At 29.9% G+C, this 18799-nt stretch overlaps 3 protein-coding genes across 3 annotated transcripts; 1 reads left to right on the top strand and 2 right to left on the bottom strand.

The window, feature by feature from the left end:
* Positions 1-12: 12 nt before the first annotated feature.
* Positions 13-3005, bottom strand: LOC106757162 (probable 3-hydroxyisobutyryl-CoA hydrolase 3). Its single transcript, XM_014639772.2, has 13 exons — positions 2938-3005; positions 2617-2697; positions 2396-2464; positions 2122-2185; positions 1895-1974; positions 1728-1811; positions 1543-1627; positions 1376-1461; positions 1139-1260; positions 981-1041; positions 783-884; positions 239-280; positions 13-144 (listed from the first exon to the last, which is right to left on the bottom strand). The coding sequence occupies exons 1-13, from the start codon at positions 2974-2976 to the stop codon at positions 13-15; spliced, it is 1047 nt and encodes a 348-aa protein (XP_014495258.1). The 5' UTR covers positions 2977-3005.
* Positions 3006-10878: 7873 nt separating this feature from the next.
* On the top strand, positions 10879-12056 carry LOC106768059 (secoisolariciresinol dehydrogenase). Its single transcript, XM_014653031.2, has 2 exons — positions 10879-10963; positions 11078-12056. The coding sequence occupies exons 1-2, from the start codon at positions 10926-10928 to the stop codon at positions 11850-11852; spliced, it is 813 nt and encodes a 270-aa protein (XP_014508517.1). The 5' UTR covers positions 10879-10925; the 3' UTR covers positions 11853-12056.
* Positions 12057-15698: 3642 nt separating this feature from the next.
* On the bottom strand, positions 15699-17962 carry LOC106757153 (probable 3-hydroxyisobutyryl-CoA hydrolase 3). Its single transcript, XM_022778350.1, has 9 exons — positions 17843-17962; positions 17636-17719; positions 17451-17535; positions 17284-17369; positions 17047-17168; positions 16889-16949; positions 16691-16792; positions 15961-16002; positions 15699-15884 (listed from the first exon to the last, which is right to left on the bottom strand). Exons 1-9 carry the CDS (start codon positions 17930-17932, stop codon positions 15753-15755), a joined length of 804 nt encoding a protein of 267 aa, XP_022634071.1. The 5' UTR covers positions 17933-17962; the 3' UTR covers positions 15699-15752.
* Positions 17963-18799: the final 837 nt, after the last annotated feature.

Below are 18799 nucleotides of genomic sequence, written 5' to 3'. Positions count from 1 at the left end.
TTATACTTCAATCTACAATTTGCACGCAATTTGGTAATTGGATCTATCAGGAAATCGAAGATATTCCCACTCCTCATCATTCATATTTTTAAAGTATTGATTCACCATTTCTTCATCAACAAGCTCTAGTTTCGGAGGCTCCCACTATAAACAATACAAAACAATAACAATATAGGTTTTAAACATATATTCAAAGTACATCATCTATGGAAATGGAACATAAGATATTATGTCGTACCTTAGGCTTGTTGTCTTTATCGAATAGCTTTGCTCTCGAACCCTTTTCAGTAAATTCAAGACAACAATTGTTACAACATAAAAATACTAAATCTCTATATCCTAATTTTTAAAGATTATAAATTTTAATAATTTCTTAAAAAATTAATGACAAAAATTTTCCTTAAAAAGAGAGTTAGGGAAATATTTACCTCGTAGAAATGATTGCCAAAAGTTCCTCTGAAGAAGTGGCAGGCAATGATATAGTCTCGATAAAGACATTGGTCAATCTTTTCTACCCGCCCTCTCCTAATCTAACCCTCATCAAAATTATTCTCATTAAAAAAATTAATGTAGCAGAAATTTGATTGTAATATTGTGCAAACAACTAACGTAAAATTTCAGAAAATTCTTATAAAAGATTACAAATAGTAATATTGATTAATATTTAAAAGCATCATGGAATTTCCCCATGTCTCGTTTTCTTGGAAAATAAAAGACAGTAAATAATTATAACTCAAAATCATGATCAACCGTAAGAGTGATACTAGTTGATTTATACTTACAGATTTGAGAAATATCTTGAGGCTAGTAGGACAAGATGAGCGCATGAAGCTTAACGCATTCGTAATCCATTTTTCAGCTCCATTTTCTGATTCATGTTCTTCCTATAAAACATGGTCATATGCTTCAAAATCTTATTATATACGAACCCTTCAACGTTGTAAAGGAGAAATGATCAACTGATGCAGAGATATACTTACCAATGATTCAAGTATTTCCTCCACGGTTTCTTTTGAGAAACATTTGTTTATAACTTCCAACCTTATTTTGGTACAGTTAAAACCTTTGTTATATGTTTCAATTCTCAAAAAACACAAAATCTAAAGAGAAGAATCCTATGTAAGTTTTCCTGATTTACCTCCTAAAAGGGCTGTCTTCTTTCACATTTGGTTTCTCTGCGAAGGTTTCTATCAGTGAAGAAATTGTTGAAACATTTGGAGAATTAAGAACTTGTAAGGCATTTTCCAATGACTTTAGCTTCTGTTGCGCATAAAAACAATTTATTTCTACGACTTATAGTTCTTAGATATTACATTATTAAAACAAATTACAGTCAAAGTATATATTAATTGAGGAAAAGGTGATAGTTTTATACTGTTGAAGGCACAAAATGTGTGGCTAAACCACATGCAGCTATTTCTGCTCCATCCAAACGTGCTCCACTCAACCCTAGATATTCCCCTGCATATTGCTAATTAATATCAATACAAAAAAGCACAAAACACAAACATGAATATATTGTTACACATTTACGAAGCCTACCAAAAAAGCCAGGAAGTCTAGAAAGGAAGTAATTGGCTCCTACATCTGGAAAAAGTCCTATAGATGCCTCTGGCATTGCAAATACCTACAAATAATGCATAAATAATTCTCGATAATCAATGAAAAATTCAATCTTTTCTAATTATAATCCTCTGGAAAGGGAAGTAATGATGACAGAAACTTACTGCTTTTTCAGTGACAACCCTAAACCTTGTGGGCATAGACAGACCTGCTCCTCCTCCCATCACTATTCCATTGATAAGAGAGATCTGCTCTATTTCACCACAAAAGTAAAAAGTAATTTTGTGAAGGAAATTAGTGATGACTACGATTTGAAACTTATCAAACTCACTGTAGGCTTTTTATAGGTTGCAATCAAATGGTCCAGAGTAAGCTGTTTCTTGTAAAAGCTAGCTGCATAGGTCCAGTGTCCTAGATTGACACATATGTAGAAACATGTTAAAAAGGGAAGTGTAGTTAGCTATTCCAATAGCTTAGTTTCAAAAACAAAATACTATTGAAATATGTTGGATCAGGGAATTTTTCTTATAAATTTTGCTAGTTTTGGAAAAGTTGTACCTGCAACTGAAGACGTAATCACTGATACCACATCACCACCAGCACAAAAAGCTTTTCCATTACCCTACAATTAAAACAGGAAAAGAAAGGATTTAAATACTTAACTATTAATGTAGATATATTTAACTAAATAGGTACCACTTGAGAAAAAAAAAAATTGTAACAAGCTCAATAGTATAAGAAAAGAAAACTGCAAATTGTGGTTATTCTTCTAATTCTTAATACAACAAATGCTACTAGAAAAATTCGCCGGCAGGTGATTTGCTTAATTTACCTTCAATATCACAAGTTGGACTAAAGGGTCATTCTCATACAACTCTAAATTACTTCTTATTTGACAAATCTGCAAAACAATAATAATGTTCATTGTCATTTTTCCACAAAAGAACCTATATATCTTACATTATATCGTATGAAAATGAAAATCACTTGAGCTTCTTAGCAATTGAAGCAATCTATATTAAAAGCATTTAAAAATTGGCTTTATGAACTTACCATTTCATGGTTAAGGCTGTTTAGCTTCTCAGGTCTGTTTAGTATCACTACCTTCACACAAGAATTTCCAGTGAAAAGAACCTATAAAGGGAAGTGTAGTCATGCAATAATTTATCATAAAGACCTTCATATATTCAATTCATTATTAAACTATTCATTTCATCTTCATAACATCTTTATGTTTATCTCTATTTTAAGGATTAGTTATAAGTTTAATTTCTTAATAACCTTTCTTTGCAGTATATCACTGTCCAAAGAGTTTTCATGGCAGTACTATATTATCAGAAAATCTTATCAGAAGAACAAGAAGAAGAAGAAAACCTGGTTTTGTTCCCTATCAAAGTTGAGAGTGGGAGCCATGATCGTGCTGTATGAAGTTTTACGATAGACAGTTTTGAAAAGAAGGCACACAAGTTGAGCTCTATAAAACCTCTCTCTATTTATAGATCTCACGAATATATATTAGCTTCAGTTTCCGAAGGGCTAAGTATTATTATATTAAGTGAAAGAGACATTTTGGTTGTTATAAAAAACCAAAGTTACGACGTAAAAGAAAGATTTAAGAAAACGAAAAGGAAGAGAATAAAATACCCAGGTGGAAAGTAAGTGTTGGTAGTTTTTTTTTTTAATTAATTAAGGTTTCGTCTGAAATTAACTTTGTAATGAATTTAGATTAAAATTAGATATAGTGTACTCTATTATGTCCTGTTATCTAAGTTAGAAAAAAACACATGACTATGGATTCTAGAATTAAACTTAGAACATTATAAAAAATATATATATAAATTTCACTTTTCAAATATTAAAATCGACCAAATGATATTAGCATTTAGTTAGTCGATTCTAATATAATGTAAAAGATTAATATTTTAAAAAAATTAAAAAAACATAAATTATTTTTAAATTTTCTTATTAAATAAATACTTAAGTATAACTCACTAAAACAAATAAATATTAACGTCAACTTAGTATAATCTAAAATTATTTATTTTTAATATTTATATTTATTTAAGTTAGCATCAATTAAAAATATATTAATAATAATAAAATAAAATAAAATAAATATTAAAAATAATAATATTAATGTTAACTTAATTGATACTAATTTAATTTATTTTTAATATCTTATTTATTTAAATTAGTGTCGGTTAAATAGATGTTAAATAATAATAAAAAATTTATCATATTTAAATATGAACCTTCAAACTAAAAATAACTAATTATTCTTATTTGTCATCGAAAAGGACGTAAATATATAATATATAAATTATCATCGACTTAGCATAACCTAAATAAATATTAAAATTAAATTTTATTAATATTGATATAGTTGACGTTAATTTGAATAAATAATAAAATTAATCTTCATGTAAATTACATTAATTTAATACTTATTTTAGTTAGTATCAACTAAATTAACACTAACTAGTTTTTTAAATACTTATTTTAGTTAGTATCAATTAAGCTGACACTAATATGGCCGACTCTCATTTTTATCCATAGTGTATTATTTGGAAAGCTAATTTAATATATTTTTAAAATAAATTATCATACAATTTTATAAAAATATATCAAAAAATCATCATGTTTTTTTTATGAACATATAGGTTCTTTTAAAAAATCATCATAAGATTACAAATAGCCTCTTTTAACAAACTATCATGAAAGTCCTACATGAATCAAGTAGTTAAGAAGAATTGTTGAGTGTGAATACAAATAACTTTTTAAAATACCTATGATGGTTAAGTCTTACGTTAATTACAAATAGTCAAATTGTCTTAATTTTCAAGAATTGTTGACTATGCATACAAATGGGCTCTTTAACAATCAATTACAAATAGTCCTAGAATTAGTTTACAAGCATTGTTAAGTGAGAATATTTAAAATAAACACACGTTACAGACAATTGATATATATATAAAAAAAAAAAACATTTCATACTAGGTTTTAAAAAATCTAAGCACTGATCATCTTTTTATAAACGAGAATATTCATTTGAAGGGAACATCTCCTCGGATATTATGCATGTTCATGTGAGAACATGCTTGTCTTGTTCAATGAACTCAACTACACCAACCATTAATTACTTGTAAGAAACAACAACAAATGTATAATCAAATAACAAGAGTACATAAGCAACTTTTTTCAAAATAACAAGTATATATACAGATCATTTTTCAACCATCCATGACGCTTAATTAATTTGTTAATAATTAATCAAATAAGATTACATGTGTGATCTAACAGAAATAATTTGGTAATAATTAATCAATAGCTATTTTATCTTTGCTTAGGCTAAAACTCAACTTCTAACAAATTTCTTAAATTACTACTTAAACCGGTGAGAAGCTTGAATGGTTTGCTTTAGTTTTGAGATTGTATCTATTAGGATGAACGTATGTAAATTATATAATGGTTTATAGATGGTGGAAATCTTTGAAATCGGTTCCATTTATGTATTTCTTTTACCATCAAATTTATATGATGATATATAAGCTAAATAGACAGGGAAGACATTTTTAATATGTGGACTAATATTCAAATATCTTTAGAATGTGAGTTCTCCAAAATAAATAATAATAAAAAAAAAACAGATTTGATTCATCAGTTTTTCACTTCTCTTAATCTTTTGTCATGGATTTTGAATTAGGCCTACCATGACTTATTGTATTCACTTTTTCATAAGAAATAGATATTTAGTGTGGATGCTACCAAGTATAAAAACCAATGCTAATTAGTGTAAAATTTGTCTAGGTCGATGATAACTTATTAATAATTTTAAATAAAAATTTATTAATATCGGTTTAACTAATGTTAAATCAAATATATTTTTAATATTAATTTAATTACTATTAGTTTCATTGACGTTGATGATAGTAATTGTACATAACAAAGAAGATGAGTAAAATTTTTTATAGCAATCACAATATCATTGATGGAAACTAGAATGGCTATAGATGAGTTAAAACCTTTGGTAAATAAAGTATAATCGTATTTTGATTCTTTAAAACATTGAGAAATGAAAGTAGTGTTGAATTTAGTGAACCAACTCCTAAAAGCTTGTTTAAGACCATATAGGTTTGCGTAACTTACATACCACAGGAGTAGAAGATGTGGGTGTGAAATTATGATTATTGTAGCCTTGTGGAATATACATAGAAATATCTTAATGAAGATTACCGTTATGAAAAGTATGGTTGACATATAGCTGTGTGAATCCACGATAGTAATCTTGGCAACAATGAAAATCTATATACAATATTGCTGTGTGAATCCACGATCAACTAATATGGCCTTGTGCTTTGCAACAATCTCATCGTAATTAAGTTTTCACCCATTTGGAGATGATAGGCTTCTTTCAAGCACAAAGATTAGTGATATACCAAGTCTTATTCATGTTATAACACCATATAACCTCATGCGTTCAACATTTAATTACAAAACAGTCAACATTAAAAATGATTGATGACGTTATAAATAAATGCAATATTCAAATGTCGTTTAAACCCTCCATACGATGTCTAAAAACCATTTAAGCAACAACAAATGTCTAAACCAAAATAAATAAATACTAAAGGGTTCTTTGCTTCCCCACAATTTCACTTTAAATAAAGTTTCAGATCCTTTGAAAACTCTACACCTCCATTCACCAAACTTTTGTTTTCCTGCGTAGCTTTCTTAATCAAATTCATTTTGATAACTTTTTGTTTTTGGATTTCTATCAACTCCTTCAAGTTCACAAAAGCAAGACATTTCTTTGTCTTTGATTCATCGTCATTATGAAATGTTTTTGTTAAACTTGAAGGTATGATAGAAATCCTAAGCAAAAAGTTAACATATATGAATTTCAAAAAGCTTCTCCATTTTACATAACTTGTGATTCCTTTGTTGGTTTAGTTTTCATTTTTTGCCTATGTTTTGTTATAATGTAATTCTTTTGGTTTTGTTTTAATTTTTGAACCTATGTTTTATAAAAATGGATTTCTTTTTTAAATTCTCTAAGGTATATGACATCGGATTAAGTGATTATTTGACGTCATGTTGTATATTGACGTCGCCAAGTACCAACATTCAACATCATGTTGCATATTGGATGATTCAATTTTTAAGTTTTCTGAGGTTGTTTTTCACATAATGAATCAGTTTGCTCTGAAATCTTATTGTAAAAAACAACTCCAAGAAAATGTAAAAAATGAATCATCCAAATATGTTAAACATTTAGACTATATTAGATCAGACTATGTAATGGTAATGATATATATTTCTTAAAATTGTTTCACCATTAAACTTATTGTGAACCATGGCGAAAATTGATGGAAAGAAAAATCTTCAAGAAAATATACAAATGGATCCTAATTTGCTCAATTGAGAAACAGTTCTGAACAAAAGTAAGTCATATGTAGACGAGTAATAGACGCCAAACCTTATAACTATTCAACAACAAACCCTTTGTTGGTAACAACAATAGTAATTAAGGCTCTCAACTGCCCTTTCCCCTAACTAGTTTGACGTCGAAGCCCCCTCCAATTCAATGTTAAACCCTTCGTTGGTAACAACATTGTAAATGTTCCCAACTCCTCCCTTCCCTTGAGCAAATTGACGTCCAAGCCCCTTCTTATTTGACGTCAAACCCTTCGTTTTCATTTTTGACCTATGTTCTATAAAAATGGATTTCTTTTTGAAATCTTTGAAGGTATTTGACATCAAATTAAGTGATTATCCAACATTATGTTGTATATTGGATAATTCATCTTTTAAGTTTCCTGAAAACTCTCTTTTTAATAAGATTTCATCACATTTCTATCCTTCAAAGCACATTTAGCTATCTTCAAATTTCAAAGTGAATCTTCATATAGATGAGTCCTCAAGATGAATGCGTACTTTGGAATTCAAGATAATAAAATGCAATTTGAAGAAGAGAAATACTCTCGAATCTTAAGAAAGAAAAAAATTATATGAAAACAAAATAATGGATTCTAATATGTTAAATAGAGAAACAAAGGTATGAACCAAAGCAAGTCATGTGTGTGGTATCTGTAGATGAGTAATAAATGTCGAATTCCCACCTATTCTACCTCGAAATCCCATGAGTTTACAAAAAGCCTCTTTTAACAAAATATTACATCAATCATCATAGTTTACAAGAATTGTTGAGTATTAATATAAATAATTTTTTTTTAATAAGTACGATGGTTTAGTGTTACATTAATTACAAATAGTCAAACTATCATAATTTACAAATTGTTGACTTCGTATACAGATGGGCTCTTTAACAAATTATTATCATTAAGCGTTACATCAGTTACAACTAGTCTTAGTATATTAGTTTACAAGAATGGTTGAGAATGAATATTTAAAATAAACACGTACAAATATCATCAAAACTGCTTAATTTAAGGGTGGTCGAGGAGTAATGTGAACACATTAAAAAAAACATCTCGTATGAGATTAAATATTGGATTGCAATTAGATTTTAAAAATCTAACTACTAATCATTTTATTATAAGCGAGGATGTATTTGAAGGGAACATCTCCTCGGATAATATGGATGTTCATATGAGTACACGTTAATGTTGTTCAATGAACTCAAGTGCATGAACCTTATTTAGTTGTACAGAAACAATAACAAGTATAATCAAATAACAAGAAATAGATCATAGACATAAAAAACCACTATTTATAATTGAAGGACTTAAAAACTCACACTAATATAAAAATTGCGTACAACGTCGAATATTTGGACTTTTAACAGTGAATTTGCGAATGATATTATATCAGGAGACGTTAAATTTACATCGAATTTTAAAAAATTCGACCTTAAATTAACGTCGAATTTTTCCATATACGACGTTAACTTAACGTCAATATATGATGTTAACTTAACGTCAAATTTTGTCAATATACAAGGTTAATCAATTTTTTTTTTATTTTTTTTAATTAATTTTGATCTTTTTTTACAACTCTACAAGACCTGAAAAACATAAAAACAACAAATTTCAGTTTTTGGTATTTTATAAAGCATGAACTATGAACGTGTAGTGTAGTATCAACAACAAACAAGTTCAATCAAACAACAACAACAAACAAGTTCAACCAAACAACAACAACAAACAAGTTCAACCAAACAACAACGATAATTACTTGTTACGTTGCGACCGATACACTTGTCTTTGGTTTTGCAACCAACAGTCTCCCGATACCATCTCATCAACAATGGGCATTATCATTAGAAATGCAAATTAATGGCCTCTGTTAAACTAGCACTTTGTGCTAGTTTCCTCCATTCAGTGCAAGTTCTTTCGCATTAATTAGCACTTAGCGACACTTTCCCACCACTCAGCACTACTTGTGCAAGGGTTGGTGACACTTAGCCCCACAAATGTGGTGTTCAGTCCTAAACAATTTGTAAACACTTTGTAATTGAAACACTAGACATGATCCCAATAGCACTCGATGTAGGTATTTGTTTCAAAAATGATTTTTTCTTGCCCAAAACATTTAGTTTTTTATTTGTTTTCTTCCACTTACTCCCTTATATTTATTTATTTTACACAATTAAACAAAGATATTAAAAAGTAAAACAAGCATAAAACAACTAAAATATAAAATGACACAAAACACATTAAACTTAAAGATAAAACAAGATAAAAGTTAAGAAAAAAAATTGATTTACTTATAAAAATATATGCACAAAAATAAATAAAAATAAATAGTGAGAAAATTTATCATCTTTAAATTAGACCTTTGGATTGACTTAAAAGTATGAATGAAATGAGGATTAAATTCACACACAAAAAAAAATTATAGAGTCCAAGGGTTTTATGAGTTCATTAAAAACGTAGAAGATAAATATATCAATGGTAAAATAGGTTAAAAGTCTAACATCGATTAGAGATAAAGCCATTTTATAATATATAAGTGGATGCAAACCTCACTTCACAAGTCAGTTTTGTGGGGTTGAATTAGGCTTAAAGTCCACTTCTTAACATGGTATCAAAGCTATGGTTAGAGTCTATCATAGTGATTTTTTGTTTGTTTGTTGGGCATATTGCTCCACTCGTTATCGGACCACCTATTAATATCTAGTCTCGCACTCGAGATGATGTCTATACCTCGACGTGAAGGGGTGTGTTGGAAGTCACATATCGACTAGAGATAAGGTCAATTTTATAATATATAAATGGATGCAAAGCTCTCCTCACAAGTTGATTTTGTGAAGTTGAGTTAAGCTTAAAGTTCACTTCTTTACAAAATATACATGGTGCAAAGAGTTAAGCCAAAAGTAGGTTGGACAGAATGTAGTGTCACAAGAATGGTTGGATCCATAACTAGATAGTAAATGTTTTGGATAGAATAGTATTAGACCAATATTGTGCGTTAGTCCTTAAGACAACATTTATAGATTCGGGTCCTAAATTCTTCAAAACAATAAATGTAAGGTAGACATGGTATAAGACAATATTTTATAAATATAATAAAGTATTTGGATACTCCAACCGCGGTTTACAAGACATGAAAAAGATATAATAATAATTCAATAAAAAGCCAACAATCTATTCATGAAACAATTTTTTATCATCTGTTCATAAAATAAATTTTCTACTCAAGATAATTATAGGAGACAATTCAACTCTTACAATTTTACACTAATCTGATAATCTTAAAGAAAATAAACTTGTAAATATATATAACGTTGACAAAAATTTGCACATGCTTTAGCTTTTAGATTGTTTTGCCAAAAGAAATTAGTGAGAAAAAAAAAGATAATTTCTTCTTGTTGTGTATTAAGAAACTAGTATTTTTCAAAATTACTCTTCTCTCGTTTCTCTTAATATGAATTCATCTTCCTTATTTTTCTTTTCTCACACTTAACTTTTATTTATTTTTTTGCAACCGAACAAATGAAAAATTATTTTTGCTTTCTCTTTCATTAAATTTAGAAAAACGTTTGAAAACCTTTACCTAACATGAACAACTCTGAACCGGTCAAAATATTGTTTAATATATGTTCATTGGTCGGTCCATGTGAACACAGGCCATCACATTCAATAGAATAGAACCCAACGAAGCCACGTTAATCATATTGGCCAAATTGTATTAATAAATGTGAAATTCAGTTTCAACTTAATACAACATTAATTAATTGCGGCATACACGCTTATTAACTTAATTTATTACGATTAATACATGAGAGTTGACAGAATGCAGTGCACCCTTTTCGCCATGATTATTTAAGGAGTTCTGCTTATACGATTTCAACGCATTCTTAGATATCTGCATAGAAATTGTTTCACAGTGATCTCGTTAATATGGCATGCATTCAACTATTGCCCCTTCCCGCAAGAAGGTATGCTCATGAATTAGGAACAAATATCATATATTTTCTTAATTTTGTAAATTGTTTTATTCTGTATCTTCTCCAACCCTTGATGGTTTTTTGATTCAAACTTCATTTTCACAGACTAGAAGGAAAGGTGGCGTTGATTACTGGTGGGGCAAGGGGCATTGGTGCGTGCATGGCAAAGCTCTTCTGCAAACATGGGGCAAAAGTGGTGCTTGCAGACATTCTTGACCAACAAGGTGAAGCAGTACAACGTGAGATTGGAACTGAATATGCAACCTATGTACACTGTGATGTGTCCAAAGAAATCGATGTTGAAAATGCCGTTAACGAAGCTATATCCAAGCATGGAAAGCTAGACATAATGGTGAACAATGCTGCAATAGTAGATGAGGGTAAACCCAGCATTGTTGACAACGATGTCACTGACTTTGAACGTGTTGTTAGGGTCAATCTGGTGGGTCCCTTCTTGGGAACAAAGCATGCAGCTAGAGTGATGATTCCAGCCAAAAAAGGTAGCATTATAACAATAGGAAGTGTGAGTTCAAGCGTTGGAGGTGTTGCAACTCACGCATATACAAGTTCTAAACATGCCATTGTGGGACTGGCAAAGAATACAGCAGCTGAACTTGGACAATTTGGCATCAGAGTGAATTCCCTGTCATGTTATTGCATTAATAATGTGATTTCAAAAGAGTTCTTCAAACTTGATGATGAAGGGTTCTCAAAAGTTTATTCAAATCTTAAAGGGGTTACCTTGACAGAAGAAGATGTAGCACAAGCTGCACTCTATTTGGCAAGTGATGAGTCTAAGTACGTCAGTGGACATAATCTTGCAGTTGATGGGGGATTTACAACTATTAATCCAAGCTTTGGTTTGTTTTCACAATCCTAAGTTTGAACCTTTATCATTCGTCTACGCAGTTTTCCCTGCTTTTCTTGTTGCTGTGCAACTCTCTGTCATATGTAAGAATAATTTCCCCATGGAAAATATTGAATATATTTTGTATGTAATTTTTCCTCCTTTTTACTGTTACTACAACTATTTTTTTTCTGTAATAAACAGTTAGATATATTATCTAATAATGTAACAACATTTCCCATGAAAAGTATTTATATATCTTTTGTTGGCAGCTTAACCAGATGCATATGAAGGTGAAATATAATACTGTGGTTTGAGAGCAACAGAACCATAAAAAGAGACTAAAACGAGAAGAAAAAAAAAAAGATAGAGGACGTGAAAAGTGACAACAATAAATGTATGATAATGAAAGAAAAGTGACTGATATAGAAGATGACGGGAGTCTGGGTAGGGTAGGAAAAGTTGGAATCCATCAAACATAAATATTATTTATCTGGCAACACCACTCTTTTTACTGATAATTAGAGTAGAGTTTATGAAAATAATTTAGGTGTATGGGATTGAGTCTTCAGTCATTTTTTTTATTATTCAGTTTTTTCCCTTATGTTTAGATATTTTAACTGATCAGATTCTTTGATGCTTGTCAATTTAATATTTAATCAATTTAATAATTAATGTTTTAACAATGTATTATAAAAGTCTCCAAATCCATAACTTTGAGCTATATTTATAGATTTCTTTATACACTTCTAATTATAATCGGTCTAATCACAGTCTAATTCTATTAAACATGATTATTGAGTTATGTAGCTTAACTAGATGGTTAGCCGAATTTGATTGGCACTCATCAATTTCCTCCCAGCATTGACGATTGATTTGGTGTAGTTTAGTCAGTATGTATTGGTTGGTTCATATACAATATACAAGCCCCCAAAGTGAAAAAGGTTTATCAATACCGTTGGTAATGGAAGATTATGTTACTCTATTAATCCGATGCCTCATTAATTGCAATATTCATTCAGCTCGTCTTCAAAAATATGATTGTTGGAAAGAGATATTATTGTTGGCTATGAAAGATCATGCCACCTTGTTAAGCGTGTTGTCAACTCTGATGCCGAATGTGAAGCATCGCCTTCCATTTCCCGTTGAATGGTGTCAAATATGACCGTTTTGAGAGTATTACATGTCCTCAAGAATTTATATAAATAAGGGTCATGTGGTCCTATCATTTTCACCATTTTTACTCTAGCGCTCATCTCTACATTGTTTCGCATCCAATTTTTTTCGTTCAAGGTAATAAAATATTTGTCATCAATCTCTCTTCAAAAGGATCTTCTAGTTGGGAAGGTAAGGGGCATGCTCAAGTCATCAAGCAATCGAAAGTCATATGAGGAAAGTTTGTCATCTTTAAATAGTATTACAACACTAACTGAAAGACTTTGTTTTTCTTGAAATTGAAGCTTATTAGGCAATTTCAAATGTGTTTTATACTTTAATAGAAATATTGGATTTCATGATTGAAAATTTACATTGGGACTTGATGTACTGGATGAAATTCCAAGAAAAAGTTCCATTGATTGTGTAGTGTATATATGCATTGATGTGGGAGTTCAAGGTTAGAGGTCATCTTGACATTCTAATAATCATTTTGACTCATATAAAGTAGAATGAATTATGTAATGAAAGTAACAAGAGATTTTGGTTTGAAGTTCTAAGTGGCTTGTATAGGATTAATCTTGTGGATGGAATGTATTCATCACCAGTGCTAAAACCTCCTAAAATTTGATATCAATACATATATCCGGATAATTGAGTTAAGAATAGTCTTTGATTTCATAGTTTATATATGTATGATTAATTAAAGTGTATGGGAACTAATAATCAGAGAAATCAATCAACAAAAGATAAATATACCAGAATAAATTAATTAAAACGCATTTTCATAGAAACAATCAGTATAAATGAATTAGTGATAAAAGAAATACTGGTTTATCTCACAAAACATTCTGACCAAATTTATTGTGGATTATTTCAAAACATTAAGTCAAATCAATTAAATTCAAACACAGAAACAACTTAATAAGGCGCGAGTTTAAACATAATCTTTGAATTATCAAACAAAGATCATTAATTTTTTTATAATTGTAGTTAGAACGGGGTTATCTAAAGTACTTAAATTTTTTTAATTAGTTCGTTGAAATTATTATATTTGCAACAATTCGTACACATTTCCGCAAATATTGTTGAGCTCCTGAACTGAAGGTGCGAATAAAAGCTGGCTCCGCCCATTAAATATCACCAACAAGGAGAAAAATGCTTCCTGCACCCCATGTTTTCGACCTGCACCTCCTTTGGCATGACGAAATAATCCTTATATTCTTAATGAAAAAATTAATAAAAACCTAAATTATACTTTCTTCTCTTTATTCTCCTCAACCCCATCTCCATTTCTCTATATTCCATAGGCAAAAAGAACAGCACAACCTTCACAACACAATCCAACAAACCAAATACACTCTAACTTTTTTTATTTTCATAATGTTATGAAAGGTATTTCATAAAATATTGGGGAGCAAAAAGAAAATATAGGACTGCAAGAAATATTGGCTGCAAGACAGTACACACGAGTTTGAGGCCCAATATGGATCCAAACCGAAAAGTAGAAAGAAACAGAAGAGGGCAATTTCTTTTTAAACTCGCTCTAATTACTATTAGACTCATTTTTTCACTTTTCTTAAATTAATTCACAATAACATACATTTTCATTCCGCTTGCCAATACTTGCATTCATCAATTGGAATTTTCATCAATGGGGAAACGTGTGGTGTTATTACGGTGGTTGTGGTTAAGGCAGTGGCTGAGGTTTGGTGCCATTATTATGGTAGTTGTGTTTTTAACAACAAACAAAGAAAGATGATGAGTGTTGTTCAGTTTGGTCAAAATGATTCATCCTATTATAGATTCATTTTATTAATTTAACATGTGATTAGTTCAATTTCACTTCACCATTCAATTATTGAACTTAATGCTTTTTAGAATATTTTAGTGGTCCAATTGTGGTAAAGTTGCTTAACCCATATCTCACTTTCTCAGTTTTGAAGTACAGCTAAAGTTATTGCTTATATAATATAAAATGAGTTTTTTGGGACTTTTGGATTCTCTCTTTTCTCGGTTTTCAAAATTCCTTTATTTTTATATATTAAAAAAATTATATTTTGAAGATATGACAAAAAAAACATAAAATAAAATTAGTAGAGAAGCTAAATTTTACGTCAAAAGTTGCTGGATAAATTGAATAAAACAACTCATTAAATAAATTAAATAAATTAAATAAACAGAATAATAAATATAAAATATATGAATTTACGAAAATTTTATTAAATAAATAAAATTAGCAAAATAATAAATAAATAAAAATTAGTAATAAAAATATGAGGTTTTAGAGGAATAATAAAGAATCTTATCATATAAGATTTCATATAAAGATTTGTGATGCAATATAGGACTAAGGGTTCTATTCATTATAAAAACAGAAGTTTTGACACAATCACCCCATATATTTAAAGGAACATTATATTAAAAAAATAAGAAACAATCCGCATTGAGCTTCTTCTTGAAGTGAAAACATTATCAACAGTAATATCTTTGTTTTCTTATTTGGTTATCCATTTTCTTTCCTTGTTCATGTTTTCTTACAGTTTAAGGTTATATAACTTGTAAGAAGAAAATTAATCTCTTAAATTTTTTAACAATACTAAAAAAGAAGAGCACTTCTTTTCTTAAGAAATAAACGATAAAAATATCAATTCTTTTATTCATGTACTCTCTCAAAATGATACTATAAGACAAAGGAGAAAATGCAACATAGAAAAACCTAGACATTTGTAAATAGAGAAAACTACAATTTATTCATAAACTTTTTGTAGCTTCAATCTATAATTTGCTCATAATTTCGAAATTGGATCTATCAGGAAGTTCAAGATATTCCCACTCCTCATCATCGATGCTTCTAAAGAATTCGTTCACCGTTTCTTCATCAACAAGCTCTAGTTTCGAAGGCTCCCACTATAAAACAATATATGTTTAAGAGAAATATTCAAAGTATATCAATAGAAATGGAACATTAGATATTATTTCTTACCTTGGGCTTGTTGTCTTTATCGAATAGCTTTGCTCTCGAACCCTTTTCAGTAAATTCAAGACAACAATTGTTACAACATAAATAAAACTAATCTCTGTATCCTATAACTTCGAGAGAAAAAAAAAAGAAAAAGAAAATCAATGTACTGTCAAAATAGTTATAACTTCTTATTGATGAAATATATTAACAAATTTATTTGAGAGGTGACACTTAAAAAGTGATCAAATATCAGTTATTCAAATTTAGACTTATCATTCAATCAACAAAAACATCATATTCATTTGTTTATCAAATGGTTTCATTAATCACTTTAAAATCATAAACTAAAAAGTTGAAATCATTTTTTTATACAGAAATATTTACCTCATAGAAATGATTGCCAAGAGTTCCTCTCAAGAAATGGCAGGCAATGATATAGTCTCGATAAAGACATTGGTCAATCTTTTCTACCCGCCCTATCTTAATCTAACAGTCACCAAAATCATTCTCATTAATATTACAAAATTTGTATAAAAAATATGTTAATGTGACAAAAATTTGATTGTAAAATCTTGTGAAAACAACCAAAGTGAAATTTCAGGAAGTTCTTACAAAAGATACTAGAAATTGTAATATTGATTAATATTTAAATGCATCATGGAATTTTACCATGTCGTTTCCTTAGTAAATAAAAAAGACAAATTACGATCAACAATTAAAATAAGTTGACTTATATCCCTGTTGCACTTACAGATTTGAGAAATATCTTGAGGCTAGTAGGACAAGATGAGCGCATGAAGCTTAACGCATTCGTAATCCATTTTTCAGCTCCATTTTCTGATTCATGTTCTTCCTATAAAACATGGTCATATGCTTCAAAATCTTATTATATACGAACCCTTCAACGTTGTAAAGGAGAAATGATCAACTGATGCAGAGATATACTTACCAATGATTCAAGTATTTCCTCCACGGTTTCTTTTGAGAAACATTTGTTTATAACTTCCAACCTTATTTTGGTACAGTTAAAACCTTTGTTATATGTTTCAATTCTCAAAAAACACAAAATCTAAAGAGAAGAATCCTATGTAAGTTTTCCTGATTTACCTCCTAAAAGGGCTGTCTTCTTTCACATTTGGTTTCTCTGCGAAGGTTTCTATCAGTGAAGAAATTGTTGAAACATTTGGAGAATTAAGAACTTGTAAGGCATTTTCCAATGACTTTAGCTTCTGTTGCGCATAAAAACAATTTATTTCTACGACTTATAGTTCTTAGATATTACATTATTAAAACAAATTACAGTCAAAGTATATATTAATTGAGGAAAAGGTGATAGTTTTATACTGTTGAAGGCACAAAATGTGTGGCTAAACCACATGCAGCTATTTCTGCTCCATCCAAACGTGCTCCACTCAACCCTAGATATTCCCCTGCATATTGCTAATTAATATCAATACAAAAAAGCACAAAACACAAACATGAATATATTGTTACACATTGAAGAAGCCTACCAAAAAAGCCAGGAAGTCTAGAAAGGAAGTAATTGGCTCCTACATCTGGAAAAAATCCTATAGATGCCTCTGGCATTGCAAATACCTACAAATAATGCATAAATAATTCTCGATAATCAATGAAAATTTCAATCTTTTCTAATTCTAATCCTCTGGGAAGGGGAGTAACGATGACAGAAACTTACTGCTTTTTCAGTGACAACCCTAAACCTTGTGGGCACAGACAGACCTGCTCCTCCTCCCATCACTATTCCATTGATAAGAGAGACCTGATTCCACAACACAAAGCTTCCAGTTTTGAAAAACTTTTGCTCTATTTCACCACAAAAGAAAAAAGTAATTTTGTGAAGGAAATTAGTGATGACTACGATTTAAAACTTTATCAAACTCACTGTAGGCTTTTTATAGGTTGCAATCAAATGGTCCAGAGTAAGCAGTTTCTTGTAATACCTAGCTGCATAGGTCCAGTGTCCTAGATTCATATGTAGGTAAATGTTAAATAGCGAAGTATAGTTAGCTTATCCAACAACTTATATAGTTTCAAAACCACTAATTCAACATGTTCTTGAAATATGTTGCAAACTTATAAATTTTTCTAGTTTTGGATAAGCTGCACCTGCAACTGAAGACGTGACCACTGATACCACATCACCACCAGCACAAAAAGCTTTTCCATTTCCCTAGTTAACACCAGAAAACAAAGGATGGTTATTATGTCTCAATGATAATGGAAACTTATCATGCATAAACTAATAATGTAGATATTTAACTAAACAGACAGTTAATTTCAGAAAAAGAAAAAGTTGTAATTAGCAAAAGTATGAATCACTAGTGCAGCGAGGGGCTTTTACCGCGGTTATTTTTCACTATAAGTCACGGTTTACGAACCGCGGCATATTCAGTCGCGGTAGTAAGTCAGAGACTTTAGGCCGCGGTTATAACCGCGGTATATAAGTTACGGAATATGCCGCGGTTGTCCAAGGAACTGCTGTCTAAATCCATTTTTTTTAAAAAAAAAAAAATTGGTCCACTATATGTCGCGGTTCAACCGCGGCAAAAGACACAGGTATATGCCGCGGTTCTAGCACTAACCGCGGCCATATCTCTCTTTTTTAAAAAAAAAAAAAAATTAAAACGAAACACTATATGCCGCGATTGTGGTCACAACCGCGGCATATTCCCCTGCAGTTTTTTAAAATTGCAGGTCTGTTTTTGTGATATCCACTACCACAAAAACAGACCTGCATATAAAAACATGTACACAAATTCGATTTCAACATAACAAACACATGTTCAAATGTATTTCAACATCAAATAAAGTACAAAGTCTAAGAAAATACAATCTAATC

Source organism: Vigna radiata, chromosome 1 (assembly GCF_000741045.1).
Source record: "Vigna radiata var. radiata cultivar VC1973A chromosome 1, Vradiata_ver6, whole genome shotgun sequence".
NCBI classification, from domain to species: Eukaryota; Viridiplantae; Streptophyta; class Magnoliopsida; order Fabales; family Fabaceae; genus Vigna; species Vigna radiata.
Note: the sequence above shows the minus strand (reverse complement) of the source record. Positions and strands in the feature narration are given on the sequence as shown.